General features: G+C 56.6%; 3 protein-coding genes across 15 annotated transcripts in view; 1 reads left to right on the top strand and 2 right to left on the bottom strand.

Annotated features, from left to right (window-relative positions):
• The window catches only part of PCBP3 (poly(rC) binding protein 3), a 46,486-nt gene extending 33,466 nt beyond the window's left edge, over positions 1–13,020 (bottom strand). For 11 of the 12 annotated variants that reach the window (XM_048953589.1, XM_048953593.1, XM_048953591.1 and 8 more), the window contains exons 1-4: positions 12,925–13,020; positions 5,305–5,479; positions 4,206–4,304; positions 341–430 (exon numbers count right to left, since the gene is read on the bottom strand). The gene's annotated coding sequence lies outside the window, so the exon portion shown is untranslated. The remainder of the gene's footprint in view (positions 1–340; positions 431–4,205; positions 4,305–5,304; positions 5,480–12,924) is intronic. The other variant, XM_048953590.1, reaches the window with a different exon arrangement.
• A 1,364-nt stretch (positions 13,021–14,384) lies between these two features.
• On the top strand, positions 14,385–19,501 carry SLC19A1 (solute carrier family 19 member 1). Of its 2 annotated transcripts, none has more exons than XM_048953291.1 (6): positions 14,385–14,478; positions 16,649–16,944; positions 17,364–18,141; positions 18,301–18,493; positions 18,587–18,728; positions 18,809–19,501. In XM_048953291.1, the coding sequence occupies exons 2-6, from the start codon at positions 16,723–16,725 to the stop codon at positions 18,971–18,973; spliced, it is 1,500 nt and encodes a 499-aa protein (XP_048809248.1). In that variant the 5' UTR covers positions 14,385–14,478; positions 16,649–16,722; the 3' UTR covers positions 18,974–19,501. The 2 variants fall into 2 exon arrangements, with proteins under 2 accessions (XP_048809248.1, XP_048809249.1); XM_048953292.1 differs by having other exon boundaries at positions 14,391–14,478; positions 16,652–16,944.
• COL18A1 (collagen type XVIII alpha 1 chain) overlaps positions 19,298–20,720 on the bottom strand; it is a 30,828-nt gene continuing 29,405 nt past the window's right edge. The window contains 1 exon segment of the mRNA XM_048953278.1: positions 19,298–20,713. Coding sequence (XP_048809235.1) covers positions 20,500–20,713 — 214 coding nt within the window. The 3' untranslated portion in view covers positions 19,298–20,499.

Here is a 20,720-nt window from a genome sequence, read left to right as displayed (position 1 = left end):
GAGCTGACGACCAATTGCTCCCATAATCCCACCTCTGTCCAACACGGACTTCTATTTTCTCTACTCAAGACATGCACTTGGGAAGGCTCTTAAACGTTCAGAGCTCTTTTAGCCCCCACTGGAGCCCTGTATTCGACTCGCTTCCCAACTCTTCACTAATCATACAATCACAAGGTTGGAAAGGACCTACAAGACCGTCTAGTCCAACAATCCTCCTACCACCACCACTACCACTAGGCTACTAAACCATATCTCGTAGCACCGCATCAATTTTCATCTGAAGGAGAAGTTGCACGCGGCAGGTGGTCTTCCACCAACACAATCTTTTAAATCTCCTTACCTTCCCCAAAGAGCCGCTTTCGTGCCGATTTCGCGTGACGGGGTCTGTGCAGATGGCCACTCTTTTCACGTTTGGAAAGGATGAAAAATGCTATGGGGAAAAAAATCCCAGTGATCTTTTGCTGTACAGCGCGGAGGGCTCCAAACCTCATTGGCCCTGGGATGGCAACCACGTGGCATGGGACAGAGAGCACGTGACCTATTTTCTCCCAAATCCCTTGGTTTGCTGTAAAGAGGGATGCACCCACCACTGATGTTTTTGTCATTTCAGTGGGCTCTGATTATTTTTTTTTTTTTCATCCATTTTTTTTAAAGGCCACTGAGCAAATCGGGTTGCCTCGAGGCGATGAGAACAAACCAGCCAATGCTATCAACATGAAGGGGAAAGAGCTTCTGCTACGAAATGAGCGCTGGGGCTCTGTACATGGGGAAATTTAGAGCCATTTGGCCAGGGTATCAGCCAGGGATGGAGCCTGCAGGAGGGAGGAGCGTGTTCAGCAGCACACATTTAGCTGCTGGCGCCAGCTGAGTTAGAACAGGCAGCTTGCAGCAAGCAGCAGTGATGGAGGGACCCGGCTGGAGCACTGACTGCAGCCCCCAGATCTCAACTGGTACACCCTCTCTATGAGCCTCCGAGGAAGGGAATGCATGGTAAGCACCGCACGGCCAAATAAAGAGCATCTCGTGTCCCCACACTGCTTTGGACCCCTCCGTGGCTGTTCATATCCTCCAGTGCCCTCCTTTCAACCAGCCACTCCAAGAGCCAACAGATCTCCTGCCTTGGAAGAAGAAGGGCAGCTGAAACAGCTGTTGTGGAAGAAGGACCGAGATGTCTGGTGTCTTATAGACGGAGTGCAGTATGCTCCAAGTTGAGCACCATTTGTTCCCAAAACTGCGCTGCTAAGCCAAAGGCTCAAAGAACATGTCAAAGTCACCTCCATAAACACCTGCTCAACCCAAAAAAACATCCCAATCACATCCAAGCCAGCTGTAGTCCATGGGTTAAGCATCTCCTGGCTTTCTCCCCTCAACTGCCAGTCCTGGTGGCCTTGCATGTCCAGGCTCCAAAGAGAATGTGAGCTCTGAAGTAGCTGACGGAACTTGGTCCTTAATTCTGGGTGACTGGAGAAGAGTTCACTTTGCTTCTAGGTTTTGGATTCCTTGTGTTTAAGGTAAATAGAGCTCTTCTGTACCAGCTCAACGGAGCAAAAACGCTCCTTCTGAGGAGAAAATGAATTCTTGGAGACATCCCGTTGTTCTTATGGGCTCAAGCCCAGAGTTTAGACCAGTCAGCAGCTGCATTTGCTGGCAACACCAACCGCTCCCAGCAAATCCCTCAGCTACACCACTCTATGCTGATGATACACCTTTCCATCATCCCTGCAAATGGAAACCCTTGGGCAAATCCTCCTCTGGCATCAGTTTTAGTGATGTTGCTTCTGCAAAGCAGCTGTCCCAAAACACCCCATTACCTAAGGGCTCCAGACTTCGTTATCTAAGGTTAACATCTAAGGCTCCTTGAAAGCTGTCTGAGATCAGGGGCTTTGGTGATGAAGCCGTGCCATCTCAGTGTCACCATGATATTCCCCCAAGCTGATGGTCCTTCACCCCAAGCTGTCCCCCACCCAATGCTCTACACAGGGATGTCAGGCAGTTCTGCAGGGGCAGCACCATCCATATGCCTCATTCCTTCCCAAGATGTGGATAACACCACAGTGAGATCAGAGACAGAAATACAGCCATAAAATACACCACAGAAGTGCAGTGAGATCCTATCCAAGTTGGAGGCCACATTTCTCCAACTGGACTCTGGGGCATTTTCTTTCAACAAATGAGATGAAGGGATAACCTCGCTTACCGTTGCGTGCTGGAATGCAAAGGACTCAGCACAGTGCAGTCAGCTTAACACTTTCCCTCCCTCCCAGCCCTGCAGTGTTCCTCTGCAGCCCCTGAACCCTTCACAGCAGTGCCTAGCCACATCTGGCCCCTGAGTAATCTGCCGAATAATTATATAATAGGAGGCAGGCAGAGAAATGATTTTAGGCTGCTCCGCCGATAGAAAGCAAGCTGGATTAAAAGATCAGAACAAGCAATACGTAGATTAAAATGGTTTGTTGTTTTCAGCTGCAGGAAATCCATGGCTAAAGCAAGGAAGATGCTGAGGGAAGACCAAAAAAAAAGTTCAAGGTTTCCAAGCCATGCTCAGGTTTTGTTTTATTCCTCAATGGGGCAAATGAAGCAAGACGTGGGCATTGCCCCTCTTAGCCTCAGGGACCCCACAGCCTTGTGCCCAATGATGAGGGCAGAGCAGGCTCCTGCATGCTGTCCCCCTGTCCCCCAGCAAGGTCAGCTGCACGGTGCCACGCCAGCCTGCTCTGACGGATGGCTTTTGAAAGGCGTGAAGGGGAGGCAGAGAAAAAGCAGCGGGAGAGGGGCACAGCGCTGATCAGCCGCAGCCCGGATCGATGCCGTTAGCTCCTCCTGTTCACCTTCAAGTTCAGATTAAGCAGAAGGGTCAAAATGGGAAATCGTTAGCTGTTGGTCAGCTTTGTGCCAGCATAGACATGCAACGCAAGCACCTTACCTGCCCTGGAGTAAAACTGCCTGGGCACAAGGCAGAACAGCAGCTATTTCCCAGGCTAACTGATCGCCCCCAAAAGTCCTTTTTCAGGTTTCCCTTATACACTGTTTTGCTATAGTACAGGCATCCACAGGATCACCTCTGAATGTAAAAGATGGAAGGACATTGGCAGGCGTGCTCAAGCTTACATGCACAAACATCCCCCAGTTCTAACCTGGTGTTCCACTGAGTGCCATGGGGCAAGATGTCCAAGATGCAGCCATGAGGAAGTGTTTAAAAGAAAGCACGCCTTGCCTCACCTCTGGGGCCAGGAGCTGCAAATGCACAGAGCTGGGCACTGGGCTCCTGTTCCGCCGGGGGACACAGCAGAGGGCAGGGATACAGCCCTGAGAGAGGGGATGGCACTTCTGTCAGGGAGCGTGGGAAGGCAGAGGAAACAGGCTGGAGACCTGCCTGGAGGAGGTGGGAGATGTCACAATGCTCATCCAAATGGTGCTTTAATAATTGCTTATTGCAGAAAAAACGTCTTCACTTAAGCCAGGGGATAAAACGCACATGCTAGACAGAGCGGGGTCATGGGAGTTTGTGGGAGGACAGTTTGGGGTTGTGGTCCTGGGTCAGACACACAGTCCCCCAGCAGGGACATGCCTCGGTTTTCCTCAGAGATGGCCATGGGGAGCCCTTTCCTGAGACCCATAGGGGTCTGCCAGCAGAGCCTTCCTCACAGCTCCCCAAAGCGCATCCTTCCCTGAGCATACAGCCTTCCAGCCTCTGAAGCTTCCCCTCCCCAGTGCCACCACAGATGGATGTGCTCACAAGAGGCTGCGTGCAGCACACACAGCTGCAGCCCATGACAGCAGAACCCCAGGAGATGTGCACCAACTGAGGCACCGTGACCTTGGTGCAGCCCCATAGAACCATAGAATCATTTGTGCAGGAAGGGAGAGAGATGGCTCTGCCGGTCACTATAACATTCCTGCTTTTACAGGGCCATCTTCTCACAAAGAGTTGCACATCCTCCTCCTCACTAATGGAAAAATGTTGCCCTGCCTTCTATTATGCGATAGTCGATGCCTGGGACAGCATGACAGCCTCAGGCCACAGCAGATCTATTTTAGTAACAAAAGCAGAGAGGCTGATGAACACGACCCCATCTCTGCTCATCCCAGCTTGGCTCTTTTGCTGGTTTTATAGGACTCCTGTGACCAGCACGGCAGAAGGTGAGCGACCAAGTGTGACAGGGGCAGAGGCCACGGGAGCTGGAGAGGGACCAAGCTTGCCTTACCTCTCCCTGTAGGCTGGCCTCGAGCTCCAGAGCGATTCCTCAGAGGGCCGGGGTCCACCAGGAAGGAGCATGCTGAGCGCAGAACAGGAGCCTGCAGAGCTGGGTACAGGGCTGAAGGTTGATCCCTTGTCTTTCCCAACATCCCTCAGCCCCACTTCACTTGCTGGAGGTGGAAGGGTCCCCGTAAGCCCCGTGTTCCCTTTCATACTGGGGGTCCCTGCTGGCAGAGCTGAGCCTTTGCTGGAGAGATGGTCTGCTGTGGTTGCTTTGAAACAGTGGGGAAAGCCAACTTCATTGAGAAATAAAGTACGCTTTGGGTCATCCCCCCTCCTCTTTCTTCACAGGACTCAGCTAAGGGTTACACCACAATGGCACCTGGGAGCATTGCCATCAGGTTGTTTATGGGCACACTTCCCTCCAGACTTGGATTTGGGGAGGTTCTGCCCCAGCAGCCACCAACCAGAGCCATCAGAAGGGTGGGACAGAGGGGCAGGGCCTCAGCCAGGGCCCAGCAGTGAGGCTGTGATCTGTCTCAGGGGGGTCATGGCTCTGCTTCAGCAACGGCAGCATTCCTACACATTTTGGTGACATGGGCACAGGGTTATTTTTATTGCTTTATTTTTGTTGCTGCTCCCAATAAGCTAACTGGGGCATGCATTACCCGTCAATACAATCAATCAAGCAGCCGAAGCAGTTAATAAGCTGAGTGCCAGAGGGCAGGAAAACCTCTCCATTGCCCAAAATACTCTTCAAGCAGTGGGATGGGTGAGCTGTGGTTCCTCCTCATCGCAGCTCCAAACACACCGGGGCAGCTCCTGCTTGCAAGTGGAGACTGCACCTGTGCCACACCTTTCCTGCAGTGAATGTTGGCTTTCCACCCCAATATCCAGATTGGTCTCTGTTCAGCATCCCTGCCCTCCAAGGCCAACTGGAAGTACAATCATTTTTAAATCCCACTGTCAAAAGATGGCAGCATCCTTTTCCTATGTGCTCCCAGAAGATGGGGGAAAAAAGGGATCTAAATAAATCACCAAAACAAAAGAAAAGATGGAAAACATAAGCAAAGGCTTGCAAGCAGCATTAGTAGGGTGAGACTCACCTTTGGGGGCCAGGGGCAGAGGGCTGGGGTCAGCAGCACAGGCAGCAGGGGGAGACCTGGAAGAGAGTGTGACACCTGGGCACTCTGGGCACCCACTGGAGCATCCTCCTGGCACCAGGAATCAAACAGCCTCGAGCAGGGGGTCCTTGGCAGGTGTTTGTTTTGCTGGTCACCACTGAGAAGAAAAAACAAACAAACAAACAAACAACAATGAAGCTCAGATGCTGCTGCATGTCGAACTCCCACGTAGGTCAAATCCCCAGTTCCCAGGCATTCACTCTTGGTTACAAGCCCATACCCTTTTACAAACCCCAAACCACAGCTGTTTTTCTGCAAGATGTCAGCTCCCGACCAGCTGATGTTTTGGTGCAGAAAGGTGAAGTTCTGGACAGAGCCAGCAGGGCCAGGCCGTGAGCAGCATGCTGATGGGTTTCCCCACTGCACAACACCACCCCCAAGCACAGCTCCAGTTCACCAAAACGCACGTGAGCTGAAGGACTCAGACCCTGGAAGGAAAAAGGGCTGCAAGGAACACTTTGCAATGCAGATGTGTGGAGAGGAGCCTGCTTCTGAGAGTATTGCTACTTAGGTCGTGCATGTTTCCCCAGTAAGCATTTATGGCACTTGTTGGAAGGCTTTTTTAAACATTTTGGGGAGAAAGTCTGCTGGGAATTCACAAAAAAGAAAAGCTTTATTTGTCCTCCAGATCCCAGTTTTGAGCTTATCCCAAGCATCCAGGAAATGCATCACTAATAACCTTGTCAGCAGATTTCTAAATTAAATATTAGTCCATCTTCCAGAAGCTCTGCTTCTTATTACATGCATCACATGCCCATACACTAACAGCCTGCCAAGCACAACAAGCAGCAGCCACGGCAGGATCTGGCTCATCTGCGGACAATGCAACTCAGTGGTTGTATTAAAAGGCCACATACAGACAAGTGATTTTTTTGTCTGCTTGTGGATCTTCACCATCATCTCCCCGATCCTCTCTCCAGGGTGGCTAAAGCCACTGCACCTTGCCATTTTTCCTTTTCCTGGTTGATTCTCTCCAGCAAAAAAACTCAATGGTGCAATGAGAAAGACATCAGGAAATGATGCAAATGCAAAAAATGATGTTTTCTTGCCAAATCCCTGCAAAGCACACCTATTGCTCCCACACAAAAGCATCTTGAGGATGCAATCAATACCAGCTTGGCAGCGCCATTTCCTTGCTCAATGCCACTTATGTGCTGAAGACCTTGGCCATTGCCAAGTGCCACCACTCCCTGCCAGCCTCATGGCATACAGAACACACTAGCTCACACACTGCCCTGCCACTCTGCTCAGCCATGGGTGGGCTACTTCTGGCTCACCTATCAGCACACATAGGGAACCTTTTACAGAAGGATGCCAAAAGGAAGCTTGCTCAGGCAAAAAGAGATTTTCAAGGATCTAGCCTCTAGCCTCCCTACTTCTGCACCTAATCATGGCTGGAAATGCAGAAGCAGCTCCTCTGCATACTGTCCTAAGGCACAGCCCCAAATACCAGCAGGCATGACCATGACCATGACCATGACCATGACCATGACCATGACCATGACCATGACCATGACCATGACCATGACCATGACCATGACCATGACCATGACCATGACCATGACCATGACCATGACCATGACCATGACCATGACCATTGCTCCAGCACCCAGCCTGCTTCTTCTTCCAACTGTAAGCAAGTACCACTATTTAAAGACTAACACAAGCTGCCTGCACAGGTGCCCTGAGCAAAAATCAGCCAATTAAGCTTGATGTTAACTTCTCCTCATCTGTGAGCACTTTGCACTTCTCCTGCTGCTTGTTTGGTTTATGTTTTGTGCATGGGGTCTAAGGGAGGCTTATGCTTTGCTGCAGATCCCAGGGAAAGTGAAGACCTTGAAAAAAAGGCAGTGTGCAGCTGGCAGGGAGTGCTCTAGCAGGATTGCAGTGCTCTCCCTAACATCTGAGCTGCAGTGTATTCCCACAGAGGACAGGTCCTACTGTGTGCCTGTGAGGAGCTGCATTGGGTGAGATGCAGCAGCACTGGGGGGATCTGCTGGGTTCTGCTGTTTGGCTTCCCAGTGGCACTGCTGATCGCAAAAGGGAGAGAACGATCCTCCCCTGACCTGTGTTCCCATCATCTGACTCTTTGTGTGTTTTACACAGACAGAGGCAATGATTTTAATGTTCCAGTGAACAAGCTGTCGGGACGCATTAGCCTCAGCTGGCAGGCTGCAGAGATGGCTTCTCCTCCCAGGCGCTGCCCAGCAAGGAACTAAGACGTGAGCGCATGCGTGCCAATGGTGCCCATTATCCTCCAGCCCTTAATGAAGCCTCCTTGGGAGCCCTGCTCCTCGGGAGGGGAGGTTGAGGGAGGAAGGTGAGTGTCTTGGCTGCGGGGCAGGCAGGGCGGGCAGGGAGGCAGCCGCCGCCTGATGTGATGGGAACTGAGCGCTCCGGAGCCGTCAGAGCCGCGGCAGCGATGAGCTGAGAAAAGCCATGAGCTACATGAGCTGAGCTGACATCTGCCCCCTGGGCAGGTGCCTAATGAGCAGAGACATTGTCCATTTGGGAAGAGGACAGGAAGGTAGAAAGCTTCCTAGCTGACACCTGGTGGCCTCCGTCCGTGCTCCCGGTGGAAGGGTGGGGGACAGGGGGCAAAGGCAGGGGGGCAGCACCTGGGAAATGGGTGGGGGGCACGTCTCACCCCCTGGAGCTCCCTTCTTTGAAATGTTCTGCTTCACTACTGAGTGGGAAGTGAAACCGCTGCTTCCCAAGCACGGCCCCGCTGGGTGCATCCTCACAGCCCAGTACAGCCCAGCACCTGCTGAAATGCACTGGCATGGGGAGAGGTGCCAGGAGCAGCGGTGTGCTGGCCTGCTCTGCACTCCATGTCCTGCATCCCCCTGCAGCACATTAGTGCTGCAGCACGTGGGAGTGGGATGGTACAGCCCCGGCAGCATCGTCACCCCCCCCCCGACGCTTCCACAAACCCAGTTCAGTCAGTCTCTATAAATCCAGTGAGCCCACTTGTCACAAGCTCTCCTCCAGTTTACCTCCAGCCTCTGTGCTTACCCACCACCTTCACCAGTGCCTGGTGACGAGATGGAAGTGATGGAGCGGGAGAGGGGAGAGCCTTCACCTCCAGAAACAAAAGCATTTACGAGCCAGACAACTCCCAGTTTACCCCCAGAGCCCTGCCAGGCACTGTGGGTCCGCCTACCAAGCCTGTTTCCTGCCCCTCATGCAGAGGATGCTTTCCTCCCCACCGCCCATTAGTTCCTCCAAGGCTGAGGGGGTTTTATCAGGCAACTACCTCCCTGAGACCCCCCAGCAGCCATGTGCATCCTTGGGGCTAACAAAAACGTAAAATGCAGAGCTCTGCTGGGAATCTCTGGGGGGAAAAAATAAAAAATAAAAGCCACAAGGTGCAAAAACTCATGCAAGACCACACACGAGGTCAGGCTGGGAGCAGTGTCCCTGGAGCCACACTGTGACAGAATCACAATCATAGGGGCTGGAAGAGACCTCTGGAGATCCCCCAGTCCAAAGACCTGCTAAAACGCCTTCTCTAAGGCAGGTCACACAGGAAGCACCCATGTTTTAGATATCTGTGGAGAAGAAGATTCCAGATTTCTCCAGGCTGCACAGCCCCAGCTCCCACAGCCTGTCCTCATGCAGGTGCTCCAGACCCCGACCATCTTTGTGGCCCACCGCTGGATTCTCTCCAGCTGTTCCCTGTCTGCCTTGAACTGGGGAGCCCAGACCTGGACACAGCCTTCTAAAGGTGGCCTCACCAGGGCAGAGCAGAAGAGGAGGATCACCTCCCTCAACCTGCTGGCCATGCTCTCTGTAAAGCACCCCATGGCACCATTGTGCTCCCACTGTTGGGGTTGCAGCAGCAAGGTGCCAGTGGGTGCTGCAAAGCCGTGGGGCAAACCCTGGAGTGGGGACAGCCACCAGGCCCCTCCCCAACACTGACAGCCCCACTGGGCTGGAGCAGATGGAGCAGCCACAAATCCCTGTAAGCCAGGGAAGGGAACTAATCTCTCAGAGGACAAAGCAGTTGGCAAGAGGGATGCTTGATGTTTCACTTCCTCCTTCCTCCTCAGGCCAGCAGCAGTTTTCAGAGAAATGTGAACCGAAAACAAATTCAGATCCCTCCTTGGTGCTTCTGCCTTTTTTTTTGCCTTCCATCCTTTCTGCTGCTGATGCTGCTTGTTTGGGAGCCAGACTTCTACTGCACACATAGTGAAATACCATGGGAGAGGGATGGGGCAGGAGATGAGCTATGGGTCACCCTGTGAGCACCACTGCCACCAAATCTGTGCTTCATATTCCTCACTAACCTGATTTGCTCTGGCTCAGGGGACAGGGATGATCCCAGCATCGAGTATAGGACAAGACACCACATCCATCATAGCTCGGCTGGGACATTAGTCACACTGCTCCTTCCGCCCTGCCTCAGAGGTGCAGCCTGCCCCCAGAGCCACCAAGCGTCCAAAACAGCCGCATCTTCCCCAGAGCTGACAGATGTCAGAAATGTCAGCAGTGTGCCTGCTTGGTGTTGGCACCGCGGCTTCCCAAGCTGTCTGCCTGACTCAAGGTGTGCTGTGTGCAGCAGTCACCAAACACTGTGGTCCTGTGGAATAGCACCTTCCCGGGGAATGCCTTTGTTTCAGACTTGTTCTGGGCTCTCCTCCCTACAGCTCCCCAAAATGTTGCTTTTGTGCCTTTAAGCAGCGAATTGTTCCTGCAATTGTTCCTGACAAAGGACAGAGTCATGGGATGATTTGGGCTGTGAGCACCTCTGAGCCCTGCTCTGAGCAGGGTGGTGCCAGGCTGGGTCCAGTTGGAATCATTTCACACTGAAAACTCTGTGGCAATTCATGGAATCATAGAACAGCCTGGGATGAAAAGAGCCACAATGCTCATCTAGTTTCAATTCCCCTGCTGTGTGCAGGTCACCAACCAGCAGACCAGGCTGCCCAGAGCCACATCCAGACTGGCCTTGAATGCCTTCAGGGATGGGGCAGCCACATGGATTCATGGAATCACAGAATCATTTAGGCTGGAAAAGACCTCTAAGACCATCAAGTCAAACCAAATCCTGAGCACAGGGATGCTGGCAATGAAGCTGAATGAGAGCAATTGTCCCAGAAACACATAAAAAATAGGCAAATTTCGGTTTAGAACACATTTCCTCCAGGCTGCAGAGATGCAGGTAACGTGGGCAGCTCCCATCTCATCTCAGCCCATCACCCAGCCAGATGTCAGCCCTGCTGCAGCCGGCGACAGCGCTAGGTGGCAACCCCGCACCGCCGAGCAGCCTCGCTGCGCCTGAGCCGAAGCTTATCCGTCCCTTTCCGGTAATTAGGGACAGGGTAGAGCTTCGGTCCTTCCCCCCTTTCTGAAATCTCAGTCTGTTTTCTTCTCCAGCAGAGCCAGCCCTTTGTGCTCCTTGCAATCACGGGTATTCTTCCAAATCCTTCTACAAATTCTTCCAGAATTTTTTTTTCACGTTCATTCTTCATCCAGTTAATTCTTCTGCCACTTGTCAGAGCTCTCACCTTGAGCATTTTGGGAGCACAACGGGCTGGGCTGACTCTGCAACACTTTAAAGCCGTCCGGGCTCAAGCCCAGCGGTGCAGTGACAGGGACTTTGCCATCAATCAATCCGCTTCCCGTTAAGACATCACCAGTGTCACCAGGACGGGCACGGAGCAGCTCCCATCGGCCTCCCCTGTGCTCCCTGCTTCCTCCCGGTGCCGGGCCCCAGCACGGCACGGTGCGGTGGCACACCTGGTGGCACGGGGAGATCCGCGGCACAGCCGGGAGCAGCTGGTGCCCTGCGGACGGATGCGTAGAGTCCAGATCTTCGCCTCCAGATCCCCGCACGGATCCCCCGTCGTCATTCCCGAGGGATGGATCCCTCCCATCTGCAGGAGGGTTGGGCGCTGCGCCTCGAAATGCAGCAGGCGTGTATGTTTTCAGGAAGCCGCCACCTTGCGCTGGCGGAAGTCAGCACCACAGGTTTGCCCCTTGGAGGCTGGGGAGGGTGAGTCATCCTCCAGCCTCTGCCCCTGAATCCCAGCCAAGGCATAAAAGCTTTTACCGCAGCCAGACACAAAACAGCCATCAGCAAGACACCAGAGCCCGGCTCTGGGCTTAACCTCTTCCAGGGAGATGACAACTCCAGGATGCTGTCACCGCCAGCTTGACTGGCCACCGGGGCTGCCCGCATCCTGGCCATGTGGTCGTGGTGTGGTGGGGACCTGGGTAAGGACACTGCCGCCCTCGGGAGGTGACACACACACCTGGCTCCTTAAAGGAGCAGTTTTCCGTGATAAAAGAGGGATGAGAGCATCCATTTGTGGCCACATAGATGGCCGTGGGGATCTCTGTGAGAGGATGGAAGAGGGGAGAAAGCTCTGCTGTTCCCCACCCATAGCTCCCTGCAGGGCCAGCATGGGAATCCACACATACAGTGGTGCTGCAGCACTGAGGGCACAGCTACTGTGCTGGTGGGAGCATGCTTCAGCTCCAAAATGTGCCTGTGCTGTCCCGTATCCTTTGCACAGCCCAGAGACAGAAGCTGGGGTACCCATGCGCAGTCACCAGACAGATCTGGGCTGGAGGCCCCTGACACAGCCCTGAAAGCTGAGCATCTTCCAACCCACTCCAGTGGCACAGGTTTTGGCACCCGTTTTGGCACCTGCTAGGGACAGCTCTGCATCATGCATCAGAGCTGCACCTTCACAGTATAAAAGCAGGTTGGAAATGGATTTTCCCATCGCATCCACCCAAAGGCTGCAATGGAAACAATCCTAGAAAGCGTGGATGAGATTCTGGGAGCGTTCCTCACCTCCCATCCCTAGGGCTACAGCCAGGCACAGCTCTGCATGGGGTGCTGCTGCCCACGCCCTAGGGGACCCCTGCCCAACCCAGGGCCAGAGGGGATGCACCGCAACGCAGCGCTCTGCGCCATTCCCGGGGGGCCATGCAGCAACCGTGCTAGGGTGGGGATGCTCCGCAGTGCTGCAGCCACGGTAGGAAGCAGGATGCCTGAATGCTTGGAGACACGGGCTCCAAAGTACCAGGGCCTCCCTCGCCTGCGGTCACTGAGGATGGGGGGACATTCACCTGGCTGTGGGTGCAGCCATGAGTTTGCTTGGTGGGTGCTAGGAGGGCCAGAGATAAAGGGCTCAGACACCACCAGTCACGCGGCACATGGCGCATGCAGGACCCCACAGGGGCTCACACCCTGAAGGCAGTGCCCAAGGCTCACCCAGCCATGCCACATCCCCGCCATCGCTCATCTCAGGGCCTGAGCTGCTCCCACCCGTGCAGCTTGGGGATGGGGACACGGGGGCAGCGCTTCGGGTCTCTCTGTCACCATCCAAGCAGGGATGGGATCCCATGCCGGGATGGGACCAGGGACACCAAATTCCTAGCAGTGCAGGAGGTGGCACGGCCCCGGGAGAGGCACAGCAGGGCGTGAACAGCTCTGGGGGCTGCCTCTCCCTCCCTCCCTGCCTCGCCGGGGGAAACGCGCCCGGACCCTCCCAAAGAGAATAAAGTCCCGGGAAAGAAAAATCCTACCTGCCTCTGATGGGCGGACGGACGGAAGGGCTCTGCAAAGGCGCGGAAGGATGGGGCAGGGGCAGGGGGTCGGGGAGGAAGGAGAGGGGCAGAGCGGGGAGGGGAGGCCGGGGGCGGAGGGGGAGGCGGCAGGGCGCGGCGGGGCTGGCTCCGAGGCGGCAGCAGCCGGAGCTGTGCGTCCTGCCCGGCCCCGCAGGCCCTGCCCACCCCGCCGAGCTGAGCCCACCCCGTCCTCATCCTCACCCTCATCCTCCCGTTGCCGCCCGCAGCACCTGGGGACCGCCACCGGCAACACCGCGGGGTGACAGCCCTTGGTTTTCGGGGACCCCTGCCACAGCCGGGCGGTGCGATTGGGGGTGCGCCGTCCCAAGCGGGAAGGACCTTTGGGGCGGGCGGTGGCAGCGCGGTGGCACCGAGACGCAGCTGCTGGGGCGTGGGGCCGGGAGGTGCTTCGGGGGTCCCAGCGGGTGCAAGCAGCACCCGGCAGCGCCCCCAGTCCGCACCGAGATGCTGTAGGACATATTGGAGGGTCCTGACCCCTATAAATAAGCAACGAGCCCGCAGGGCCTCTCTTTGAATGGAACGGGGGCAAAACGAGAATCCCCCGGCGAATCCTGTGCGCACCCAGGCTGCATCCACCCTCTGTTTCCCTCACCCGAACAACACCTTCGGGCTCCGATTGTTTGTCTGAGATAAGGAGGAAAAATACAGAAACAAAATAAATGCGGACTTGTGGCGATCGACGGGACTCCCCTGCAGCGGGGGAAACAGAGTTCTGCCCGCCGGGGCTGCGCGCAGTGAGGCGTTATGGAGCAGAAAGCCCCGGGTTGGGACCTCCGCCAGGCGGGCGCGGGGCTATGAATATTTCATCGGAGCAGCCGAGGGCTGTCGGGTCGCATCGCTTCTGGCACAGTGACTGCCGGGGGCGGAGGTGGACACGCGCAGCCCGGCCCACGCTGCGGGCAAGGGGATGGATGGGGCGGAGCATTCGGAGTTGATGCCCGTTTGTGGCTTTCTGCGCTATTTATGGAGTGATGGATATCCCCGCCGGGACGTCGAAAGTGCTCCCATCGCCCCTGGAGTGCAGCGGGGGGGGCCGGGACAGCAGCGGGGACGCAAAGGAACACGGCGCTGCTGCGGCTCGGTGGCACAGAGCGAGGAACCACCGGCACTTGCGGCCTGGCCCCGAGAAGCCCGGAGAGGTGCGCGACGCACGGACGCCGGGAGGATCCGCAGGCAGAGGTCTAAGGGGCTGCAAGCCGACGAAGGAACCCGGCTGGGGCTGGCCCTTCCGGGCAGCGCGCCCTTCCTCCTCCTCCTCCTCCTCCTCCTCCTGCTCTGTCTCCTCCTCTTCCTTCCGCCCGCAGCACTGTGGGGGCTGTAGTCTCCTTACCCCTGCGCACATGGGATGAGACTACATTTCCCGGGTTACCCCGGCTCTTCCCTCCTTCCCCCCTTCCCCCCCCCCCCCCACTTTCGTTCTACTCCTCTTCGTCTTCATCCCGCTTCGGCGGCAGCGGGGCCGCCCGTGTCCCTATGCCCGCCCCCGCGCAGGTATGGCCGGGAACCAGGGGGGCACTGGGATGCAGGGAGCCGCGGTACCGAGGATGCGAGGGATGCGGCGTGCGGGGATCCGGGCACCGCGCACTTCACTCCTCTCCCACGTGCATCTCAGACCTGGCGCTGGAGGCGTACCCGTCCCTCGGCTCCGGAGATGGGGGGCTGAGAGATGCCCTTCAGGCGGTGTATTTTGGGGGAGGGGGGGCAGTTTGTGGGGAGGTTACTCCAGTCGGTCGTGCATCCCACCCCTCCCTGCCGGCTGGGCCCCTTCCCACCGCAGCCCCCGAAGCGCTTGTCCCCGTCGTGGGACGGGCATCCCCGCAGGCGGGCCGGGCTCTACGGGTCGCTGTGCCGCCGTTTGGCCGCCTTCGGCCCTTCCTCAAGGTCACAGCCGCCGTGCTGCCCTCCTCACGCGTGCCTGCGTCTCGCCCGGAGCCCCGCACGAAGAAGCCCTTTGCATCCCATAAGGCTTTCCATAGGGCTGCCGTTTGACAGCCCGATGGCAGGACCCCTCCGTAGGGACGAATCCGCGCGGGCCGGCGCTGGCCGTGAGCTTGCGGTTATTTGGGGATAGGGCTTAGGAACGGCGCGGCGGAGCCGTGCGCTGAGCGGGTCACGGGATTTGTAGACCTTGGTCCCGGTGGCACGGATTCCTGCGCACACGTGGAGCTTGGCGAGCACTGCCGGGTAGGGAGGAGTGCTGGGAGGACAGCGGGGCATGGGGCGTTCGCTGCGACAGTGAGGAAGGGAGGGAGCTTCATTCCTCCGCAGAGCTGCAGACCCCTTTTCTTTCTCTGTTTTGCACGTGGCCTCCCTCGTATGGCTTTGAAATGCCAACTGGAAGGGGAAAGGCATCCAAGAGCCTGATGTCTGGGAAGACAGATGCAGGCAGGGATAGGGAACTTTGTGAATGTGGACATTGGCAGCTGTGGGGTTGCGTGAAATGGAGCAATGGGATTTCTGCATGGGGGTTGCAGTCGTAGAATCATTAAAATAGGAGAAAACCACTAAGATCATGTAGTCCAACCACCAACCCCATTCCACCATGTTCCTCGGTGCCACATCTCTGTGTTTCTTGAACGCATGCAGGGATGGTGACCCCCTGGGCAGCCTGTTCCAATGCCTCACAACACCTTCTAAAGATTTCCTACTGTCCTAGCCCAGCTTAAGGCCATTCCCTCTTGCTCTATCGCTGTTACCTGTGAGAAGAGGCCAGCCCCCACCTCACCACAACCTCCTTTCAGGCAGCTGTAGAGAGTGATGAGTTCTCCCCTAACTGAACAATCCCAGTTCCCTCAGCTGCTCCCCATAGGACTTGTGCTCCAGACCCTGCTCCTGTAGCGATGCATGGGATTGCTGTGACTGCAGTGCAGGACCTGACACTCGGTCTTGTTGAAGCTCATTCCATTGGCCCAGTGGTCCAGCCTGTCCAGATCCCTCTGTAGGGCCTTCCTACCCATACGTAGATTGACTCTTCCCAACAACTTGATGTCATCTACAAACTTACCAACGATGTGCTCAATCTCCTTGTCCAGACCATGAATGAAGATAGTAAACAGGGCGAACCCTAATACATGACAGCATAGGCAGAAAAGCAGCTCCTGGAAGTGCTTTCTGAAAGCCTGTGTAGTCATCGGGGGTCTGTGCCTTCCCCATCCCATCCCATGACTGCTAATCAGTCACGGTGCCAAGTTCAGGGATTTGGACATTAATCCTCCAGCAGACCGTGAATCTCGTGGCAGTTCAGTACACTTCTCTCCTGTCCCTGACTGTTGCTGCTTGAGCGTAACACTCTGGCACAGCTTTAGGTGATGCCATTATCTTTGGGTCCTCTAAAATCCCGTGGCCTAGCCCCTGTGAAAATGCACCCAAAGGGCAACATTGCTTTGGGCAGGGGGCAAAACTCCCCTGCCTTTAAAACAGGCGGCAGTGCAGTGGGTGGGGGGATGGACAGCCCCACCACAGTGCATCCGTAGGATCTTGAGGCATGCTTTGAAAACACCGCCTGAAACGGAGGGCCCCCTTTGGCAAAGTAAAGCTCTTTTTGATCTCCGTGGGCTCACATTGTTGCAAGAACATCTCCTGGGGAGAAATGTTAGTGGTTTATTTGTATTGCTGTTCTGGAGGAGTTTGATGCCGTGCCAAACTCCGCTCTCTCCCCCAGAAGCTGCAGCAGCGATGCGCTGGGGAGCGCCGGCAGCCAAAGCACAGCAGCCCGGCACAGCGGCACCCGCGTAGATGACGGTGCCCAGGCGTGAGCCCCTGTCCCAGCGCAGCACTGCCGCCATGCCCCAACGGGACGAGGGCAAGAAGCCGCCCGTGGAGACGGCGCCGGAGCAGCGCTGGAAGCTGCAGGTCTTCTACCTGTGCTTCTATGGCTTCATGACGCAGATCCGGCCTGGGGAGAGCTTCATCACGCCCTACTTGCTGGGACCCGACAAGAACTTCACGAGGGTGGAGGTGAGATGTGTGTATCCCCGCCTCGGCGCGTTCCTTTCAGCCACTGGCACCAGGGCTTGAGCTGTGCACCTCCCAGCACGGGTGCCAGCACCAGGGAGCACGGGGTTGGGTAGCTGCTATCCCCTGTAGGCCTGGAAGCTGCTGTTGGGGTGCGGGGGGTTCTTGGTGGGATGGAAGGCTGAGCTTGCTTTGTGCTACTGGGGACGGGGGAGTTGGGAGTGCGTGGCTAGGGCTGCCGGTAGTGAGAGGGTTAGGCAGGATCTCCCCTGCTAAGCACTGCTGACCCTGCTCCCAGCCTCCATGGGAACGCCGCGTTCCCAGCGCAGGAGGGGGTCAGGGCTCAGCTGGGCTGAGCACGCAGGGCCGAATTCCTCCCCAGGCCGGTCACACAGCACTCGGCCTTCCCCCACACATGGCAGGTGACTAACGAGATCATGCCGGTGCTGACATACTCCTACATGGCGGTGCTGGTGCCCATCTTCCTGCTGACCGACTACCTGCGCTACAAGCCGGTGCTGGTGCTGCAGAGCCTGAGCCACATCTCCATCTGGCTTCTGCTGGTGCTGGGCACCTCCGTTTTGGCCATGCAGCTGATGGAGTTTTTCTACGGTGTCACCATGGCCGCACGCATCGCCTACTCCTCCTACATCTTCTCCCTCGTCGCCCCGTCCCGCTACCAGCGCATGGCCAGCTACTCCCGCTCCTCTGTCCTCCTGGGCGTCTTCACCAGCTCGGTGCTGGGGCAGCTCTGCATCACGCTCGGCAGCATTTCCTTCCTCACCCTCAACTACGTCTCGTTGGGCTTCGTCACCTTCGGCCTGCTCCTCACCCTCTTCCTGGAGCGGCCCAAGCGCAGCCTCTTCTTCAACAGGGCCGAGGCGGCCTGCAATGGTGCTGCACCCACTGAGCTGGATAAGATGGCCGGTGGGGACAAGATGGACAGTGGGGACAAGGCAGACGGCGGGAAGGGAAAGATGGGGGGCTGGCGCCAAGCCGCGCTGTGCCGCATGCTGCGGGAGGTGTGCACGTTGGCCAAGCAGTCCCGGCTCCAGCTCTGGTCCTTCTGGTGGATCTTCAACTCAGCCGGCTACTACCTGGTGCTGTACTACGTGCAGATCCTTTGGAACGACATCTACCCGGCCAGGGAAAACCGGCGGGTGTACAACGGTGGGGTGGACGCCGCCTCCACGCTGCTGGGTACGTGAGTGGGGCGTCCTCATCCCGTTGCGTGCCCTGGGGACGGGGTCTTCACGATGCTTTGTGTGGGGTGGGATGGCGCCAGGCTTTGAGCACATGGTGGAGCAGCATGGTGCGATGGTGAAGTGTTGACGGCGTTCCCTGTGTCCCCTTGCACAGGAGCCATCGCCTCCTTCGCAGCCGGCTACTTGAAGATCCGCTGGGCGCTGTGGTCAGCGCTGGTGATTGGGGTGGTGACAGCCATACAGGCGGGGCTGCTGCTACTCATGAACACCACTGGAAACATCTGGGTCTGCTACACAGCCTATGTCCTCTTCCGTGGCTCCTACCAGTTTCTGGTTCCCATCGCCATGTGCGTGGTACTCCCAGCCCTCGTTGGGAGGGCTTTAGGGTGTTTGTGTGGGGTGCTGGCGGGGCTGGTGCTCAACCCCTCCTCATCTCTCAGCTTCCAGATAGCTACCTCCTTATCCAAAGAGCTCTGTGCCCTCGTCTTCGGGGTCAACACATTCTTCGGCACCGTGCTGAAGACCGTCATCACCATCATTGTGGCTGACAAGAGGGGCTTGGGCCTCTCTGTGCACCCCCAGGTAGGACGGGGCTGGGGAGCACCAAGGAGGACGGGTTCCTGTCGTGGCACAGGGCTGGCTGCAGAACCACTCTCTTGCAGTTCTACGTCTACTTTGGCTACTTTTCACTGCTGGCACTGGTCTACCTGCTGATGGCCGTGGTGATGGTCGTCCGGCACAGCCGCCGTGCGCAGCCACCAGAGCTGATCCCCACTGAGGGCCAAGTGCAGGAGAAGAGCCCAGAGGCAGCTACCGTGCAAGCCTGAGTGCCAGCACCCAGTGAGACAGGATGGCAGGATGGACAGGCTCCTTTGGCACGGCTCAGTCAACTTTGGCTCAACCAACGAGTGTCACCGCCAGCATATGCTCCCACCTCCCATCTTTCTGACAGTGCTGAGCTTTCTGCCCCAGCCACCCCGTGACCAGCAAGATGCTGGCAGTACACGGCTAGCACCCAGCCCCCAGGGTCATCTTCCACCCCCTGCTTGGGGCCCAAACATACCCAGCAGAGGCAGGATGCCCGTTGCAGCACCAAAGGGTACCACACAAGGGGTACCCCCGTTGTCCTGCAGAGCTGTGCAGAGCCAGGCTACAAGAGGATAACGTTTCTTTATTCAGTGCCTTTAGAAAATGGTTTATGGGACACAACAGACAAAAAATATAAAGATCCACAGGCTTTAAATTGCATTAATTACACAAAATACAGTAGACTGTAAGAAATAGAGGCCGTGTGACTCGCACAGCTTTTATGGTAATAATTTCCATAAAATAATAAAAAGCTAGTTACAGATTTATCTTTTTTTTTCCTTTTCTTCTTTTTTTTTTAGCACCTTGGATATGCCCACACCAATGCAAATGTCTTTGCTCCGCCGTGGCCCCTGGGGCACAATAGCAGTGGCCCAGCAGGTGCTGGCGGTGTCTGGCCTAGGAACCACATGTGGTCAACATGCACACACACGCAAACGCACGTAAACACATGCCAAGGGTATGCCGGGCCACCCCACTCCTGCCCCAGCTGTGGGGCTGCCCCACTGCCCTCAGAGGTCCCCACTGAGTTGTGCTGAAAGCACCTGGGGCAGGGGGAACACACAGAGGGCTGGAAGCCTGACCCTAATACCGGGGTAGGCAGAAATGGAGCGGGGCCTTTGGGGCGGGTATGGGGACCAGAACCCAGGGCTCACCTTGTGCCCAGCGAGGGATGGGTGATGGAGAGGAGGTGCAGGGCTGGGTGGGATGGGTCTTACCTGGGGAGGACGGAGACTGCAGAGGAGCAGGGCACTGGGGAACCCCACCACTGCCACGGGACGGTCCCTCACCTAGGAGGGGACAGCTGGGGTCCTCCTTCGGTGGGCTGGAGATGCCGCAGCCCTTGCAATGTGGATTTGGGGCTGGCCTTGAGCTCCTGGCCAGGACAGAGCAGGGCTTTCCAGCAGGTGACTGCACAGCATCTCCAAAACCTCTCTGCGGAGCATCCTTCCCCACCCAGCCTCCCCTGGTGAGTATTTGAGCAGGGAGGAGGAGCGGGTGGCTGACACAAGGGTATGGCTGAAGTGGTTAAACACAAGGGGTTAGAAAAGAAGTGGAACCAGAGGTACAGGAGGAAGAAGGCAGCCAGCCCACAGCTGCCCAGATCCTCAGGGATAGGGGTGAGCCCCCTCCAGGCCAGAGCAGTGGCAATGGCGATACTCTTTGGCTTTAGGTCTGGGGGAGAAGAAACCCAGTGGGGTGAAGGCAGGAGCGTGGCGGGGAGCAGAACCTCCCCAGGGAGGTGTGCAGTGCTCAGAGAGCAGCGTCATTTTTTGGCGGCAGTCATGAAGCTGTTCTCAATGCAGAGGACGACAAAGGCATGCTGACAGCTGCTGGCTGACTGCTCCAGGAGCTTGCCTGAGCTCAGCGAGGAAGCCTGCCCGCTGGTATCACGCTCGTCCGTCCGCCATGCCTCACAGTAGCTCTCGGGCAGGCGACGGCCCTTGGCATCCGAACCATGCCAGATGCTCTTCTGTGGCCTGAAAG

Source organism: Lagopus muta, chromosome 8 (genome assembly GCF_023343835.1).
Source record: "Lagopus muta isolate bLagMut1 chromosome 8, bLagMut1 primary, whole genome shotgun sequence".
NCBI classification, from domain to species: Eukaryota; Metazoa; Chordata; class Aves; order Galliformes; family Phasianidae; genus Lagopus; species Lagopus muta.
Note: the sequence above shows the minus strand (reverse complement) of the source record. Positions and strands in the feature narration are given on the sequence as shown.